General features: G+C 37.9%; 1 protein-coding gene across 2 annotated transcripts in view; it reads left to right on the top strand.

The window, feature by feature from the left end:
* MFSD14B (major facilitator superfamily domain containing 14B) overlaps positions 1–17,952 on the top strand; it is a 121,677-nt gene that overhangs the window by 71,226 nt on the left and 32,499 nt on the right. Inside the window, exon 3 of one of the 2 annotated variants that reach the window (XM_070480718.1) lies at positions 1,565–1,627. The exons of the other annotated variant lie outside the window; for it this stretch is intronic. Coding sequence (XP_070336819.1) covers positions 1,565–1,627 — 63 coding nt within the window. The remainder of the gene's footprint in view (positions 1–1,564; positions 1,628–17,952) is intronic. 2 annotated transcript variants of the gene reach the window in all.

Below are 17,952 nucleotides of genomic sequence, written 5' to 3'. Positions count from 1 at the left end.
TTTCCAGTCCTGTGGCCATTGCTGAGTTTTCCAAATTTGCTGGCATATTGAGTGCAGCACTTTCACAGCGTCATCTTTCAGGATTTGAAATAGCTCAACTGGAATTCCATCACCTCCACTAGCTTTGTTCGTAGTGATGCTTTCTAAGGCCCACTTGACTTCACTTTCCAGGATGTCTGGCTCTAGGTGAGCGATCACACCACCCTGATTATCTGGGTTGTGAAGTTCTTTTTTGTACAGTTTTTCTGTGTATTCTTGCCACCTCTTCTTAATATCTTCTGCTTCTGTTAGGTCCATACCATCTCTGTCCTTTATCAAACCCATCTTTGCATGAAATGTCCCCTTGGTATCTCTGATTTTCTTGAAGAGATCTCTAGTCTTTCCCATTCTGTTGTTTGTCTCTATTTCTTTGCATTGATCGCTGAGGAAGGCTTTCTTATCTCTCCTGGCTATTCTTTGGAACTCTGCATTCAAATGGGAATATCTTTCCTTTTCTCCTTTGCTTTTTGCTTCTCTTCTTTTCACAGCTATTTGTAAGGCCTCCTCAGACAGCCATTTTTCTTTTTTGCATTTCTTTTCCATGGGGATGGTCTTGATCCCTGTCTCCTGTACAGTGTCATGAACCTCCATCCATAGCTCATCAGACACTCTGTCTGTCAGATCTAGTCCCTTAAATCTATTTCTCACTTCCACTGTATAATCATAAGGGATCTGATTTAGGTTATACCTGAATGGTCTAGTCATTTTCCCTACCTTCTTTCATAATCTGAGCCACAGTCAGCTCCTGGTCTTGTTTTTACTGACTGTATAGAGCTTCTCCATCTTTGGCTGCAAAGAATATAATCTTGTTAAACATATGCATTGAGTTTTTAATTTTTTCTGTTCTAGACTTTCTTTTTGTTCTTTTAACTTGCTGCAACGTTTCAAGCTTACTTTATATGTCTTGTAACACAGTAAGCATGCTGATTTCAAAGTCTGTTAAATAATTCCAAAACGTGAGGTCTTTAAGTATTTGTTATGTATTGTTTGCTGTTTTCTTTTTCATGGTGTCTTATTTTCTTTTGTATCTGATTGCCTTTGATTATGTCCTTGTCATTATATTTGAGAAAGTACATGTGTGGTTGATGTGAAGCCTGGGTGATGACTGCCTTTTCAGAAATAACTTTAGATTTTTTTTCTTCTAAACATCTGGAGAGGCTACCAGTGTAGATCAGTATAATCCAAATTTAACGTTTGAGGTTTCCTGGGCTATGTACATAACATGAAGCTGGGCTGCAGGTTCATAACTGAGTTTGAGTAACTCTTTGCAGTATACCTTTAAATTGTTTGTGCTTTTGTAGCAAAAGCAGCTGAATCTTGGGCATACCTTATTAGGTTCTTTATTTAGATTTTTGCCTCACTATCTTGTTACCTTTTCATACCTTTAAGACATTTTCCATGTTTCATTATTCCTTAATATTTTTCATTTCAGGGTTTAGTTACCTAGTCTGCCATTAACAAGAGTCAGAAATCTTCCCTTTCATTTACTTTAGAATTTTTCTTGATGTTTGTTTGCTTTTTGTAGGTTCTACATGAAACATTTCCTCAACACACATTCCTCATGAATGGTCTCATTCAGGGTGTAAAGGTAAGAACAATTTTTGTTTGGTTCACAACAAACCAAAGCCAGGAATCCTTAATAGCTTAACTCTGGAAGTTTAAATAGGACTCTGGAAAACTATTACCGTTTGTAAATTTTGTAAATCAAATTTTTAGTTGAATTATCAAAGTCACAATAAAATACAACCCAAATCCATAAGGCACTGCTTTATTTTTATTAACGTGTACAGAGCAGAATATGAAGGGTATAATTATGTGAACTTGTAATTCCTCTATTAACAGAATAAAATCAATCTTAAAAATCAATCAAGTATTAATGTCTTCTTTTGAGATAGACTTTGAGATTGAAGAAGGAATCATTAAGATTTAGTTGGATATAAAGTCTTACAAGAAGGCTAGTGTTCTAGACACAACTTTCTGAGCTCTCAACCACTTGACATAATTAGCCTAATTCATTGTTTAAATTTTAATGTGATATTTGTCACAAAAGCTTATAAATAAGGGGTTAAAATATAATGCTGTGTTCCAGTCCCAATTTGTGGTAAAGTATTATGTTTTCAGCATCTAATTCATTCTTTTGAACTTAGGTAATATCAGTCTACATAATTTTACATTGTGTTGAACAGCACACTTAAAATTATACCATAGTACTTTGCTAAATTCAGTCAGAGGAATTTGCTGAATAACTTTGAATAGCTTTGAGCAACATTAATTGTAATGAATACTATTTATTCTTTGCCTATTTTCAAAAAGAATTTGAGAATGCTTACAATAATAACATAAATAAAACAGGGCAATTTAAATAAAGTAAAATAAGACATTTTTAATACTCATTGAGAGGAGGAATATTATCAAGAATCTGGTGTGTTTTTATTTAAGCACTAGTTTGTGAGCAGTTTTATCTACATGAGCAAAAGAAAAACTAAATGAGAGAGGGCATTGATTACAAATACTACAAAGTTTATCATTGTAGTGCATTCTTTGAAAGTTACTCAGTAGATCTTTTTCTTTTATCATGTGGAGCTAATAAAATCTATTTTAGTCTGGTTCTACAGAAAAACACCAACTTGGTCTGTGTTCAAAAGCCAAGTGGCATGTTTATCATACTTTCACATAGAGACACCCACAATATTATTGTAAAAAAACATAGAACAAAATGTATTTAAGTTGATTCAAGGGTGTGGACCAGGACTTATTTAACTTCAGCAACTATTGAACTTCAATTTATAGAACTTAAGGAGTTACATGTTTTAGTCACTGGCTGTTGTTTTTCTGGTGAGGATATAATGAGAGAACCCTACAGCCAAGCATGCTGTTGCCGCTAAGTCGCTTCAGTCGTGTCCGACTCTGTGCGACCCCATAGACGGCAGCCCACCAGGCTCCTGTCCCTGGGATTCTCCAGGCAAGAACACTGGAGTGGGTTGCCAGTTCCTTCTCCAATGCATGGAAGTGAAAAGTGAAAGTGAAGTCGCTCAGTCGTGTCCGACTCAGCAACCCCGTGGACTGCAGCCTACCAGGCTCCTCCGTCCATGGGATTTTCCAGGCAAGAGTACTGGAGTAGCCAAGCATAGCTCTATTAAAATGTCTTATTATGGATATGAGCACAGTGGAACAAATATGGCTTTATATTGCTTTAACTTTAAATTTCTGTTCTGCATCTTATTTGCGGTTACCTTAGTCATATAATTTAATCTTCCCTTCATTGGAAAACGATGAGAAAGATAAAAGATCTCTTGTAGGGTGATTATGAGGATTCAGTGAGCTAGTATATTTAAAACTATTAGCACTCTGCATTCATGTGTTAAATACTAAGTAAATGTTGCAAAGAAAAATAAAGAACAGAAACTGTTAGAAAGAAAGCTTGATGACCATTTTCTCACCAGTTTGGGGAAAGAGTTTCTTTTCTAGAATAAAAATTATTCATAAATGAAAAGATTGACTCATTTGCATCAATCTTTTAATTTTGGTAAGTCAAAGCCACCATCACCAAACTTAAAATACAAATGACAAAATGTTATTTATGATAGAAGGAGGAATACATAAAAGCATTCTCAAAGTAAAACTGTAGGAAAATGACTAATATCCCAGAAGAGCAAAGAAGGATGTAAGCTGGCAGTTTACAAAAGATGTCAATATGAAAATAAGTTTATCACCATTAAGAAATGTGTCCCAAATTAAATAAGATAATATTTTTTCATGCACATTGGTAAAAAATTTTAAACTGACAAGAACTAGTTCAATTTGTGGTAAATTGTGTCCCCTTGCACTGTTGATGAGAGGATAAATCGGTATAGCCTTTCTGGAAGGCAGTATTTTAAGAGTTAAAAAAATATTCACATATTTTAACAAAGTTAATTGCATTTCTAGAAATTTGTTCTTCTCAAATTGAGTTATTCAGAGATTCAGCTAAAGGACTGTTTGTAATAGTAAACATGTAGAAACTTTTTAAATTTCTTCAAATTAGAAGAATAGATATGTGTGGTATAGCCATATAATGTAATATAGTATGGTTTCAGTTTTATTTTGACCAGAATAAATGTAAGTAAGCAGGGGGGGAAATGATTAAAAAGGAATCACCTGAAGCTTGAAAGGATGTGGATTTATGGATGATTTTTAATTTTCTTCCTTATATATTTTGTTCATCTTTGTAGATTTTCTACAGTTAACTTTCACTTTGTAAGTTTACTATCATAATGCATGGAAGAGAAGTTTTAGATTTGGGGTGAGCATCATCAATAAAGTATACAAGAGTAACCAGTTCTGTTTTGTGAATTCTCCGGTTGGGGTGGGTGTGGTTGTTTGTGGTTTTGGTTATTGCATCAGCTTTATTGACATATAATTCACCTATCATGCAAGTCATCCATTTAAAGTGTATGTATGGTTTTTTCATTATACTCAGGGTCATCCAGTCATCAACACAGTCAATTTTATCACATTTTCATTGCTCCAAAAAGAAATCCTGTACTCATTCCTCCCTAACCTCAAGCATAATTCTTCTTTCTGTCTCTATTGGTTTGTCTATTCTGGACATTTCACATAAATGTTGTTTTCAAAGTTCACCTGTAGTACTTACTAGTACTTTATTTTTTCACGGCCAAACAATATTTCACTCTGTATCCATACAACAGTTTATCCATTTATCAGTTGATAGATATTTGGGATTGTTTCTGGTTTTTTATATTATTGTGAATAATGCTGCTGTGAACATTTGTATACAAGTTTTGATATGGACATTGTTTCCACTTTATCATAGGTACATTGCTAGGAGTAGAATTTCTGGGTCATACAGTAATTTGAGTTTTGAAAAATTGTGTTTTCAAATTCTTTCTTAACCCTGTTTCTGACAAGTAGTTTATGTTCCTCATCTCCTAGACTTCTGACAGATAAGTGGCTCAAGCCAGGGACAATTTCTTTTTTCTTTCTATACTTACTCCCTTAATGATGTCATCAGACTTAAGACTGTAAATTCTCAAATAAGGATCTTCCTAGACCTTGGGCTGGAACTTTAGACTTTGTATATTCAGTTGCCTAATCAACATCTGTAATTCCTTGCATAATAAGTATTTGAAAGTTAACAGCTCCAAAACTAAGTTCCTGGTCTTCCCCTCCAGCCTGACCAACTCACAGTTCTTCCTCATGTTAATTACTTGTCATGCTGTTCTTGCTTATGCCAAAATTCCTGGAATCAGTCTTCTTTCTCTTCCATACGTATCCCAAACCCATTCCATCAGCAAATTCTGTGATTCTGCTTCAAAATAGAACCATCATCAAACCCTACTTGTTCCCCTTTCGGTGCTGCGTGTACCATTCTTAGTGGCTCATTCGTGTCCTACTCTGCAGCCTGATGGACTGCAGCCCACCAGGCTCCTCTGTCCATGGGGTTCTCCAGGCAAGAATACTGGAATGGGTAGCCATGCCCTCCTCCAGAGGGTCTTCCTGACCCAGGGATCAAACCCAGGTCGCCTGCATTGCAGGTGGACTCTACCATCTGAGCCACAAGGGAAGTCCAAGAACACTGGAGTGGGTAGCCTATCTCTTCTCCAGGGGAACTTCCCAACCCAGGAATCGAACCAGGGTCTCCTGCATTGCAGGTATATTCTTTACCAACTGAGCCACCAGGGAAGCCCTTTGGTAGAGATTATGATAAAATATAATCCAGTTTGTGGCATTCTTCTTCCTCTCTTTTTTATATATATATATATGTATATATATATATATGTATACACATATATATATATACACACACACACATGAGCGTGTATGTATACGTCTATGTATATATATGTGTATAGGCTGTGCCAAGCAGCGTGTGGAATCTTAATTTCCTGACCAAGCACTGAACCTTTGTCCCCTGTATTGGAGGCACAGAGTCTTAACCACTGGACCTCTTAACCACTGCCACCTCCCTGTGGCACCAACCCAACCCAAACCCCCATTTTCTCTTGACAGCATCCTTCTACTCTGTTCCACTTCCTACTGACCTTGCTGCAGCCACAACTTCCTCAGCCTATTTCTGCCTGAGGTCTCTGCAGGTACTGTTTTTTTCTGCTTGCTTTTCCCAGGTTTTGATGGGCTTTACTCCCTAACCTTCAGCTCCTCACCTGGATATTATTTTTTCAGTGAAGGCTTCACTGACTGCCATCTTGAGTGGTGTATCCAGTTCTCATCACTCTTAATCCTCCTCCTCTGCTTTTTCTCCAAAGCATTATCTCTCCTTTGACATGCTGTATATTTTGCTTTATCTTTATCTTATTATGTTCTCACTCCTCCTCTTTTAGACTGAAAGTTTCTTAAAGACATGCATTTTTGTCCACTTTGCTCATTGCTATCCCCAGCATAGTTCTTAGAACTAAGCTTCCCTGGTGGCTTAGATGGTAAAGAGTCCACGTGCCAGTGCAGGAGATGTGGGTTTGATCCTTGGGTCTGTAAGATCCCCTGAAGAAGGAAATGACAAAGACACTCCAGTATTCTTGCCTGGAGAATCCCGTGGGCAGAGGAGCCTGGTGGGCCACAGTCCATGGGGTCACCAAAGAGTTGGACACAACTAAGCGACCAAACAACAAGAAATTTGTTGAATTAAAAGTTCTTCCAGTCTTTTTTTAGTCCTTGTGATAAAGTCAAGATCCAGCTTACTTAGAGACTGTAACTATGTTTCTTTTTTTCCTTATATCAGCATTTACTAATTAGACTAGTTACTACTAATTACTTACTAATTTCCCCATGACATTAAAGCTACATGAAGTACAAGCAGCCCTCTCTTTGCGTGTTGTAGTACACACAAATTTCAGTTGCCACAGTTCAGTTAAATAGCATGAGTATCCCAACACACAATTCAGATTTCCATTACCATGTGTATTAACTGTGAGTAGTTGCATAAAATATAAACAGCTGCTAACTCCTCAGTCCACAGAACACTATGTCAATAACAGATTCACATCATAACCCGTTGTGACATTTCAAAGTGTTGGTGACCTGGTCAGTGTGCATCTCTTAGTTCATGCATGTACAAAACGTGTGTTGTGTTGCCTCTCTGATCCAGTGATATGTTGGAATCTGATCCAAACCTAGAAAGGCATATGACAATTTTCCAGTTCATAGAAGATATGTGCATCATATATTATAAGACTTTCAAAGAAGACACATGCTAATTTTATGACTCTTAAGGTTTTTTTTTACAAAGAACATTTTAATTATTAATGCTTTAAATTACAGTGTACTAAATAAATACTAGTTTTTCTATTTCTTTCATTTCACTAGACATTTATAAGTGATAGTAAAGGAGTTTTCAGTGTTCTGACAAAAATTTCTGAAAGTCAAAGAATAAATCAGTTTTTCCCATTGATTAAAATAACTACATGGTTTCAGCTTGCAGTCATTTCTTTCAGTTTTGTACTACCATGCAAAGTAAAAACTACATATATTGTTTGCAATGGTTATATGATACTCCATTGTATGAATATTCCATAATTTATTTATCCATTTCCCTGTATAAGTGGTTTGTAATTGCAAACTATTGAAGATAATTCTGAGTAAATTTTTAAAATAAATCTTTATATATTTTTATTGTTTCCTTAGAAATAGAGTTGTAAAATTATAACTAGTGAGTAGAAAAGTTGGGCATTTCAAAAAATCTTGAATATATAGTACTACATTATCTCCTAGAGCAATTGTGCCATTTCACACCCCCATCAGCAGTATGTATATCTGTTTCGCCATGCTGTATTACAAGTATTACTTTTCAGATCTTTACCAATTTGATAGCCTGATAATGATGTCTCACTGTAATCTTATTTGTATTTCTTTGCTTGCAAGTGAGGTTAGGTATTTTTACATTATTTGCTGGCTACTTTTATGAAGTGCCTTCAAGTTCTTTATTTTTCTAATAAAGATTGTTCAATTCTCTATTTTTCAATAATGAAATTTATTTTATGTTAATCCTCTCATTTTAATGATTATTAATTTAGTACCTGTTCATCTTAGCAGTTATAAAGAGAAAAACTCATATTAGTCATACTTCTCAGGTTTTCAAAATCCTACTTAAAAATTTTTTCACTAGCAATTTTTATTTTTATGAAATTGAAATATATGGCGGACATTGTTATATGACTAGCAATAAGTTGTGTTAGAGTTCTCCAGAGAAATAAGACCAATAGAATATACATAAAGAGGCTTACTTTAAGGAACTAGCTCACGTGATTGTGGGGCTAGCAAGTCTGAAATATGTAAGACAGGCTGAAAATTTGGCTGGAGTTGATGCTATAGTCCTGAGGCAGAATTCTTTCCTCGAACCCTCAGATTTGCCTCTTAAGGCCTTCAACTGACTTAAATGAGACTCCCATATTATTGAGGGTACCACCCTTTACTTTGGCTTCCCTGGTGGCTGGCTCGTTGGTAAAAAATTTGCCTGCCAATGCAGGAGACATGGATTCAATCCCTGGGTTGAGAAGAGCCCCTGGAGAAGGAAATCACAACCCATTCCAGTGTTCTTACCTGGGAAGTCCCATGGACAGAGGAACCTGGCGGGTTATAGTCCATGGGGTCACAAATAGTTGGACTTGACTTAGCAACTAAACTTCAAAAATACCCTTTAAAGCCAGTTAATTGTAGATATTAGACCACTTCTACAAATTAGCTTCATGGCAACACCCACGCTAGTGTTTGACTAAACAACTGGGTACTATAGGCTAGCCAAAGTGACACATAAAACTAACCACTAAAGTAGTTCTGGCTACACTTCGTTGAAAGTATAACCAGGCTGAGATGCTGTGGTTTGACTTAGTAGATGAAGTCAAGTTATTACTGCTGGATTTAACATGACCAGATGGAGTGACTAATAATATTCTTCATGAAGAGAGTTGGTCTGATTGCCCAGTGTCCACCTTGAAACTTTCTGAAGCTTTCTTCTTTAGCTTATTTTATACTTATTAAAAAACTAGATATCTTCGTCAGTGTCCCAAACTAACTAAAACTAAGTGGGCTGGATGTCCAGGATTGGTTTATAGCTGGGTCAATCAGTATGAAGAAAGTGCCTCTAAAGCATGCTGCTTTATTCTTGTCTAGCTTTGACATCACAGCAAGAGTCTGAAAGAGGGGGAAAGTGGAAGACCCAGCAATCCATCCCAGAGCTTGGCCACACAGGGATTCACATGCAGTGCTTCTTCTCAGTGTAGACTGGATGGTTAAGTCTGATCAAGGACATGGTCATGTAGATCCTCTGCCTCAACACTCATGCAGGGACATTTAATATTCAAGAGTTTATCTGATCCTAGGAATTACTGAATTGTCTTATCCTGCTATTTAATGAATTAAATCATCAACCAGTGCATAGCACAAACACACAGAGAAATTGACTGATGTCTCTAAGAATTAAAAAAATAAAAAACAAGATACCTTTAAAGTCCCCTTTTAGCTACTCTTCAGTATTTACTAAGTACAGAAGTGTTTTTCATACACACACATACACAATAATCTTGCTTCCTTAATTTGGACAGGAAGTTGGATAAAAACTATCCTTTTAATTATCTGTAAGCAAAATTGTAAAGCAACCTACTTGAGAGAGATGCTGCTGCTGCTAAGTCACTTCAGTCATGTCTGACTCTGGGTGACCCCATAGACAGCAGCTCACCAGGCTCCTCTGTCCATGGGATTTTCCAGGTAAGAGTACTGGAGTGGGTTGCCATTGCCTTCTCCTTGAGAGAGATGATGTCATAAATTTTAAATATTGTTTTATAACAGACTGGTAATTTATACATATTGAAATGTGCTTAAGAGAATTCACAAGTAGGTAAAGTCTAGTACTTTGTGTGCTTCAGGACAGAGACACTAAAATGTTAGTAAGAAAAACAGTGTGATAATTGATTTGAATTATGGGCCGGGTTAGTCTCAGGTCTTAGAGCCACCTCAGCCTGAGCTGAATCCTGCTTCTACTGCTTATGAGCCCTGAGCCTTAGGCTAGTTACTCACCCTAGTAGTGCCCTTCTCCTAGGATAAGACGTTTGTGTGAAAGGCACAGAGCAGATCGGCATATAGAAGTGCTGTTATTGTTTCTTGGAATCAATTTGAAGTAATGGCGCTACTACTTCTAAGATGAAGGGAAAACCTGTGAAAACAGTCTGTTTCTTTATATTTTAATTAAAATTTTGTTCCAGTGAATCTTCCCTATATCTATCTCCTTTTCTCCCTCAGTCAAAAGAAAGCGTCTCAGCCCTTTCTCCCATGTAGGTCTCCCCCTGAGGTGTCGGGGTTACTCGCTGTTCTTGGGCCTTCCTCACGCTTCTCAGTCTCCTGTCCTGGACGTCAGTGTGTCACGTCCGCCGTTGGTCCTGTGAAGCTGACTGCTGTGCGCCTGGGAAGGAAGGCTGTGTGCTGTGTGGGGTGTCATGTGTCCCAGGTCTGAAAGGCGATTCTCGCTGTAATACTGTTTTTTATGTGAAAAAGTTTGCATTTGTCAGTTATATAAATAAAAACAATTCCATCAGTGTGAAAATTTCTCTTTGATCTCCTTATTAAAGTCATTGTTAGTAAAATACTGTATGAAAAATCAAAGTGAATGAGTATAATTTTGGTGTAATCTATGTCTATATGTTGGACATCCTTGTGGCTTATAAAGAATGTCATAAGATGTGAACTTTTTCATGGAAAAATGAAAGTTTTCAGGAGCAGTTAAATGACTATATCTTATTTTTCATGGGTACCATTTTTCTGTCATACTGAGTTGCAGACTTAATTAAAATACTTGAAGGAAACCAAAACAAAGCAAATTTTTAGTTTTAAAACTTTTTAATGATATTGATACATTTATTTAGTCAAATATTTGTCAGCTACCTATGTTAAGGAAAGCTTATGCTTAATACTTTTATGATAGCTGTATAAAGTATAAAATTCATGTACTTTTGCTTCAAGTGAGTTGTAATTGCCATTCTTTGTATGTTTAAAAAGTTTATTAGATAATTGTATTTAAATCAACAATAAGCTTTAATTGCTATTTTCTCAAATTAGAGCCTGTAAGGCCATGTCTACCATTATAGCAGAAAGAGAAGAACTAAAGACCCTTTTGGTAAAATGAAAGAGGAGAGTGAAAAAGCTTGCTTAAAACTCAACATTCAAAAAACTAAGATTATGGCATCTGGTCCCATTACTTCATGTAAAAGAAATGGGGGAACAATGGAAACTGTGAGAGCTTTCTTTTCTTGGGCTCCAAAATCACTCCAGATGGTGAATGCAGCCATGAAATTAAAAGACTCTTGGGCCTTGAAAGAAAAGCTATGACCAACCTAGACAGCACATTAAAAAGCAGAGGTGTCACTTTGGCAACAAAGGTCCATCGAATCAAAGCTATAGTTTTTCATGTAGTCAGGTATGGATGTGAGAGTTGGACTATAAAGAAAGCTGAGTGCTGAAAAACTGATGCTTTTGAACTGTGGTGTTGGAGAAGACTCTTGAGAGTCCCTTCGACTGCAGGAAGGTCAAACCAGTCAATCCTAAAGGAAATCAGTCCTGAATTTTCATTGGAAGGACTGATGCTGAAGTTGAAACTCCAATATTTTGGTCACCTGATGCAAAGAACTGACTTATTGGAAAAGACCCTGAAAGATTGAAGGCAGCAATCAGGAGAAGGGGAGGACAGAGGATGAGCTGGTTGGATGGCATCACCGAATTGGTGGATGTGAGTTTGAGCAACCACTGTGAGTTGGTGGTAGATACAGAAGCCTAGTGTGCTGCAGTCCAGAGGGTCACAAGAGTCGGACACGACTGAGCAACTGAAGTGAACTGAAGGCCATGTTAGGATTCAGTTCAGTTCAGTTCAGTCACTCAGTCATGTCCGACTCTTTGCAACCCCATGAACCACAGCACGCCAGGCCTCCCTGTCTGTTACCGACTCCTGGAATCCACGCAAACCCACATCCATCTAGTCGGTGATGCCATCCAACCATCTCATCTTTTGTTGTCCCCTTCTCCTCCTGCCCTCAACCTTGCCCAGCATCAGGGTCTTTTCAAATGAGTCAGCTCTTTGCACCAGGTGGCCAAAGTATTGGAGTTTCAGCTTCAGCACCAGTCCTTCCAATGAATACCCAGGAATGATCTCCTTCAGGATGGACTGGTTGGATCTCCCTGCAGTCCAAGGGACTCTGAAGAATCTTCTCCAACACCACAGTATAAAAGCATCAATTCTTTGCTGCTCAGCTTTCTTTATAGTCCATCTCTCACATCCATACATGACCACTGGAAAAACCATAGCCTTGACTAGATGGAACTTTGTTGGCAAAGTAATGTCTCTGCTTTTTAATATGCTATCTAGGTTGGTCATAACTTTCCTTCCAAGGAGTAAGTGTCTTTTAATTTCATGGCTGCAGTCACCCTCTGCAGTGATTTTGGAGCCCAGAAAAATAAAGTCAGCCATTGTTTCCACTGTCTCCCCGTCTATTTGCCATGAAGTGATGGGACCAGATGCCATGATCTTTTCTGAATGTTGAGCTTTAAGCCAACTTTTTCGCTCTCTTTCACTTTCATCAAGAGGCTTTTTAGTGCCTCTTCACTTTCTGCCATAAGAATGGTGTCATCTGCATTTCTGAGTTTATTGATATTTCTCCCAGCAATCTTGATTCCAGCTTGTGCTTCTTCCAGCCCCGTGTTTCTCATGATGTACTCTGCATAAAAGTTAAATAAGCAGGGTGACAATATACGGTCTTGACGTACTCCCTTTCCTATTTGGAACCAGTCTGTTGTACCATGTCCAGTTCTAACTGTTGCTTCCTGACCTGCATACAGGTTTCTCAAGAGGCAGGTCAGATGGTCTCGTAGTCCCATCTCTTTCAGAATTTTCCACAGTTTATTGTGATCCACATAGTCAAAGGCTTTGGCATAGTCAATAAAGCAAAAATAAATGTTTTTCTGGAACTCTCTTGCTTTTTAATGATCCAGCGGATGTTGACAATTTGACCTCTGGTTCCTCTGCCTTTTCTAAAACCAGCTTGAACATCTGGAAGTTCACAGTTTACGTATTGCTGAAACCTGGCTTGGAGAATTTTGAGCGTTACTTTATTAGTGTGTGAGATGAGTGCAATTGTGCGGTAGTTTGAGCATTCTTTGGGATTGCCTTTCTCTGGGATTGAATGAAAACTGACCTTTTCCAGTCCTGTGGCCATTGCTGAGTTTTCCAAATTTGCTGGCATATTGAGTACAGCACTTTCACAGCGTCATCTTTCAGGATTTGAAATAGCTCAACTGGAATTCCATCACCTCCACTAGCTTTGTTCGTAGTGATGCTTTCTAAGGCCCACTTGACTTCACTTTCCAGGATGTCTGGCTCTAGGTGAGTGATCACACCACCCTGATTATCTGGGTTGTGAAGTTCTTTTTTGTACAGTTTTTCTGTGTATTCTTGCCACCTCTTCTTAATATCTTCTGCTTCTGTTAGGTCCATACCATCTCTGTCCTTTATCAAACCCATCTTTGCATGAAATGTCCCCTTGGTATCTCTGATTTTCTTGAAGAGATCTCTAGTCTTTCCCATTCTGTTGTTTGTCTCTATTTCTTTGCATTGATCGCTGAGGAAGGCTTTCTTATCTCTCCTGGCTATTCTTTGGAACTCTGCATTCAAATGGGAATATCTTTCCTTTTCTCCTTTGCTTTTTGCTTCTCTTCTTTTCAAAGCTATTTGTAAGGCCTCCTCAGACAGCCATTTTTCTTTTTTGCATTTCTTTTCCATGGGGATGGTCTTGATTCCTGTCTCCTGTACAGTGTCACGAACCTCCATCCATAGTTCATCACACACTCTATCAGATCTAGTCCCTTAAATCTGTTTCTCACTTCCACTCTATAGTCATAAGGATTACTGACCAGTTAATTATGCCACCTTAAAAATCTACTGGACTGGGAAGCTAACTTACAAAGCTGACGTACTAATTCTTGGTCCACACTGGACTCCTGCACCCCATGTTTTATCCAGTAGTCACTGGACCCTGATAGCCTGGCTTAGTACATTCAGCCCTTGTTACTTCCAGATTTCATATTTGCAAAATCTTCCTACTCACTAAATTCATTTGCAACCTCTAAGTCAGTACAGTGCTTTCCTATTCATTCATGTATGGCATAAGGAGGCAATCTGTGTTGGCCCAACTGCATGTTTCCAGGTGAGGTTGAACAAAGGACATTCTTTTTGTTTTGGGTCTCATAGTGTAAGCATGTCCATTTTTCAGTCCATTTAGTGTTATGTATCTTGCATTTTTGTTCCTTTTGTTGACTCTTTATCCCTTTAAAATGCCCTCAAGTGTAGTGCCAACTTGTTAAGTGTTTCTAAGTGTAGGGGGGTGTTGATATCCATTATGGAGAAAATATTGTGTTAGATAAGCCTCATTCAGACATGAGTCATAGTGCTGATGGCTGAGACTTCAGTGTTAATACATCAACAGTCTACATATTAAACAAGTCATCTTTAAAGAAAAATATATATAAACCAAGGTTATATATTGATCAGTTAATTAAAATATGTGACCAGAGAATGGTAGGAATACAACCTTGTGTTTCCTCTACGACAGCAGTTCCAGATTCTCTTAATTCAGTGTTCCTGGAAGACTTACAGAACATAACCAGTGTAGATAATGAGAGCTAACTATATTTATGCTAAAAGCTAAGATTTTGATGTCACTTTAGTGGGGTTTTGTTTTGTTTTGTTTTGTTTTGCCCAGGCTTTGTGGCATGTGGTATCTTAGTTCCCAGACCAGGGATCAAACCTGTGCCCCCTGCATTTGGAGTATGGTGTCTTAACCACTGGACCACCAGGGAAGTCCCAGTCTGGTTTTAATCTTTAAATATTTTCTCATTTTCAAACCGTGCTCTTCCTCTTTAGGACTGCTGCAGTACTTGCCTACTCAAGGTACAGATATCCCTCTCAATCTACTATTTTAATAATGTGGCATAATAGGATCTAGGACTGGATTGGGTGGTGAAGAAGTAATTCTGAAACGGAAGAAAGTCTTTGATTTTTGAGAAATACAAGCTTTCCAAAGAGGCAAGTATTTTATTAGATTGTATTTCAGCATCATAATAAATGTAGGTTCTCCCAGAGGATTATTTTCAGTATCAATAGTCACTGAGGATTATTTTTAAAAAATAATTATTTAATGATCTTTTAATGATTTAATGATTGAAAGATTGAGGTCAGGAGAAAGCAGCAACGGAGGACGAGATAGTTGGATGGCATCATCTTTTCAATGGACATGAGTTTGAGCAAACTCAGGGAGATGGTGTAAAACAGGGGAGCCTGGTGGACTGCAGTCCATGGGATCACAGAGTCAGACATGACTGAGCAACTGAGCAGCAATTGTCACTGAGCATCATTTTAAAATAATAATTATTTAATGAATAGATTAAATTACAATTGAAATCTAGAATCTAGATAACAGTATCTTTTTTTAAAAAAAAATTGCATTATTTTAAATAAAACTTTAATTCTTGGCCTTCTCATGTCCTTTGTTTTAATGGCATGCATTCCATATCTTATTGTATGAAATCTAAAATCAGAACTGCCCAAAAAATTTTCCAGGGTTCTTTGTGTTTAGATTTTGTTACTGTTTTTGTGGTGATTCTTATTTCTATTCTTTTGTCCTCTTAAATTTATTTCCATGGTTTTCTTGACCAGTTCTATACTACCCAAGAACTCAGGTGTTTGATATTTTTAAAGAATTTTAAAGCATTGTAAAACGTTTTCTTTTCTAAATTTATAAAACTGATGTTGCAAGTCGTGAATTTCAGCCCTGCTTCTGCAGTTGTTTAGCTCTTAGTTAAAGAAATCATTTAACTCTTTTGATGCAAAAACAGACCAAATGCTGGAAATCCAATGTGACTTATAAATTGCAGGGTTTGATGCCTCATTCATTCGCTCAGTCTTGTCCAACTCTTTGCAATCCCATGGACTGCAGCACTCCAGGCTTCCCTGTCCATCACCATCTCCCCTAGCTTCCTCAAACTCATGTCCATTGAGTCAGTAATATCATCCAACCATCTAGTCCTCTGTTGTCCCCTTCTCCTGCCTTCAATCTTTCCCAGTATCAGGGTCTTTTCTAATGCGTCAGCTCTTCCCATCAGGCGGCCAAAGTATTGGAGCTTCAGCTTCAGTTCTTCCATTGAATATTCAGAATTGTTTTCCTTTAGGATTGATTGGGTTGATCTCCTTGCGGTCCAAGGGACTCTCAAGAGCCTCCTCCAGCACCACAGTCAGAAGCATCAGTTCTTCAGCACTCAGCCTTCCTTTATGGTCCAACTCTCACATCCATACATGACTACTGGGAAAACCATAGCTTTGACTGTAAGGCTCTTTGTTGGCAAAGTAATGTCTCTGCTTTTTAATATGCTGTCTAGTTTTGTTATAGCATTTCTTCCAAGGATACCAAGGCATAGATTAATATTTTATTTCAGAGGAGTCAAATGCTTTTCTTCTCCGCTTTCCTCCCCTCCACTGAGTCTTAGTCTTACCTCCCCTTGCTTCAGTTTACCTGTCTCCTGGCCCATTGTCTCTGGGTTTACTAGTGGCTGATAGGGGATTAGAATCCTGTTCTTTCTCTTCTCAGCCTTAGAAACATGAGTTGATTTCCTCATAAAAGTTCTATTCAGCTTACCAAACCTCTTTGCAAGCCTTTATTATCAGACTGTGTGGTAGGTACCAAGGGTACAGAGATGAGATGAAACCATTCCTCTGACCTTAATCTCAATTTCTAATCTAATAAAAAAGATAGACAAATAACAAGTAATTGTAATAGAGTTTTGTAGTTACAATCGAAGAGATATGTGCCAGGGTGGGGACAGGAGTTATTTGTTTTGCACCCTTCAAAATCCAGCATTATTAATTATATTTGAATAGCTAAGAAAATAGAGGCAGAGGTACTCCTGGCCCCAAGTTGAAAAGAATGACTAGTAGTTTACCAGGGCCAAGTGTGGAAGATGCCTACAGGCACAGCAGGGGCCTTGCAAATGCCCATTTGCACAAAGGCATGTAGTAGTATGTTCAGAAAACTAAGAAGTATTGCGTATTGCCAAAGCATAGGATGTGTGCTGCTGTTGCTGCTAAGTCGCTTCAGTCGTGTCCGACTCTGTGCGACCCCAAAGACGGCAGCCCACCGGGCTCCCCCGTCCTGGGATTCTCTAGGCAAGAACACTGGAGTGGGTTGCCATTTCCATCTCCAGGATGTGTGCTAGGTACTAGATTTTGGAGGGTTCTATCTGTATGCTGTGCTGAAGAATTTTTTTTTTAATGTATTATGAAAATTCAGATATACAAAAGGAGAGAATAAGATAATAAACACCCATGTACTCATCACCTAGTTTCATTATTTATCAACATCTCCCTGCTCTTATCTATCTTGGGTTTCCACCACTCATTTTTAATTTTAGTATTTAAAAGCAGAGTTCATACACTTGAAGAATTTCAATTCTGCACAGTTGAGATTTTAAACAAGGTATCAAAAAACTGAAGTCTGCAGCTCATCTCTTGGGGTTATGTGGAAGACAGACTGAAAAGAAGTAGAACCAGGGGCAGGGAACAGTTAGAAGATAATTTTATTTAAATCCAGGCAAGAAATGCTGAAATGCATCATAGCAAGGGATAGGTGGAGAGAAGTCATTATAAGAGAATGGTCTGAAAAATCACCTTGGGGAGTGAAGGAATGATGGGGACGCTTTGGACAGCTTCTTAGCCAAGATGGGAAGTGTAGGTGTTTGGTCAGGTTTATAGGGAACAGTGCTCATGTTAAATCTCCAAGTAGGAAAGCACATTTGACTGTAGACACAGAACTCAGAAGAGAGATTGGAAAGCTGTTCATAATGTAGGTGATGGTGGCCATGCATATAGGCAGAGCA

The sequence above is a fragment of the Odocoileus virginianus genome, chromosome 18, assembly GCF_023699985.2.
Source record: "Odocoileus virginianus isolate 20LAN1187 ecotype Illinois chromosome 18, Ovbor_1.2, whole genome shotgun sequence".
In the NCBI taxonomy this organism is placed as follows: domain Eukaryota; kingdom Metazoa; phylum Chordata; class Mammalia; order Artiodactyla; family Cervidae; genus Odocoileus; species Odocoileus virginianus.
The sequence above is the reverse complement of the archived record's forward strand: the minus strand, read 5'-3'. Positions and strand labels throughout refer to the sequence as shown.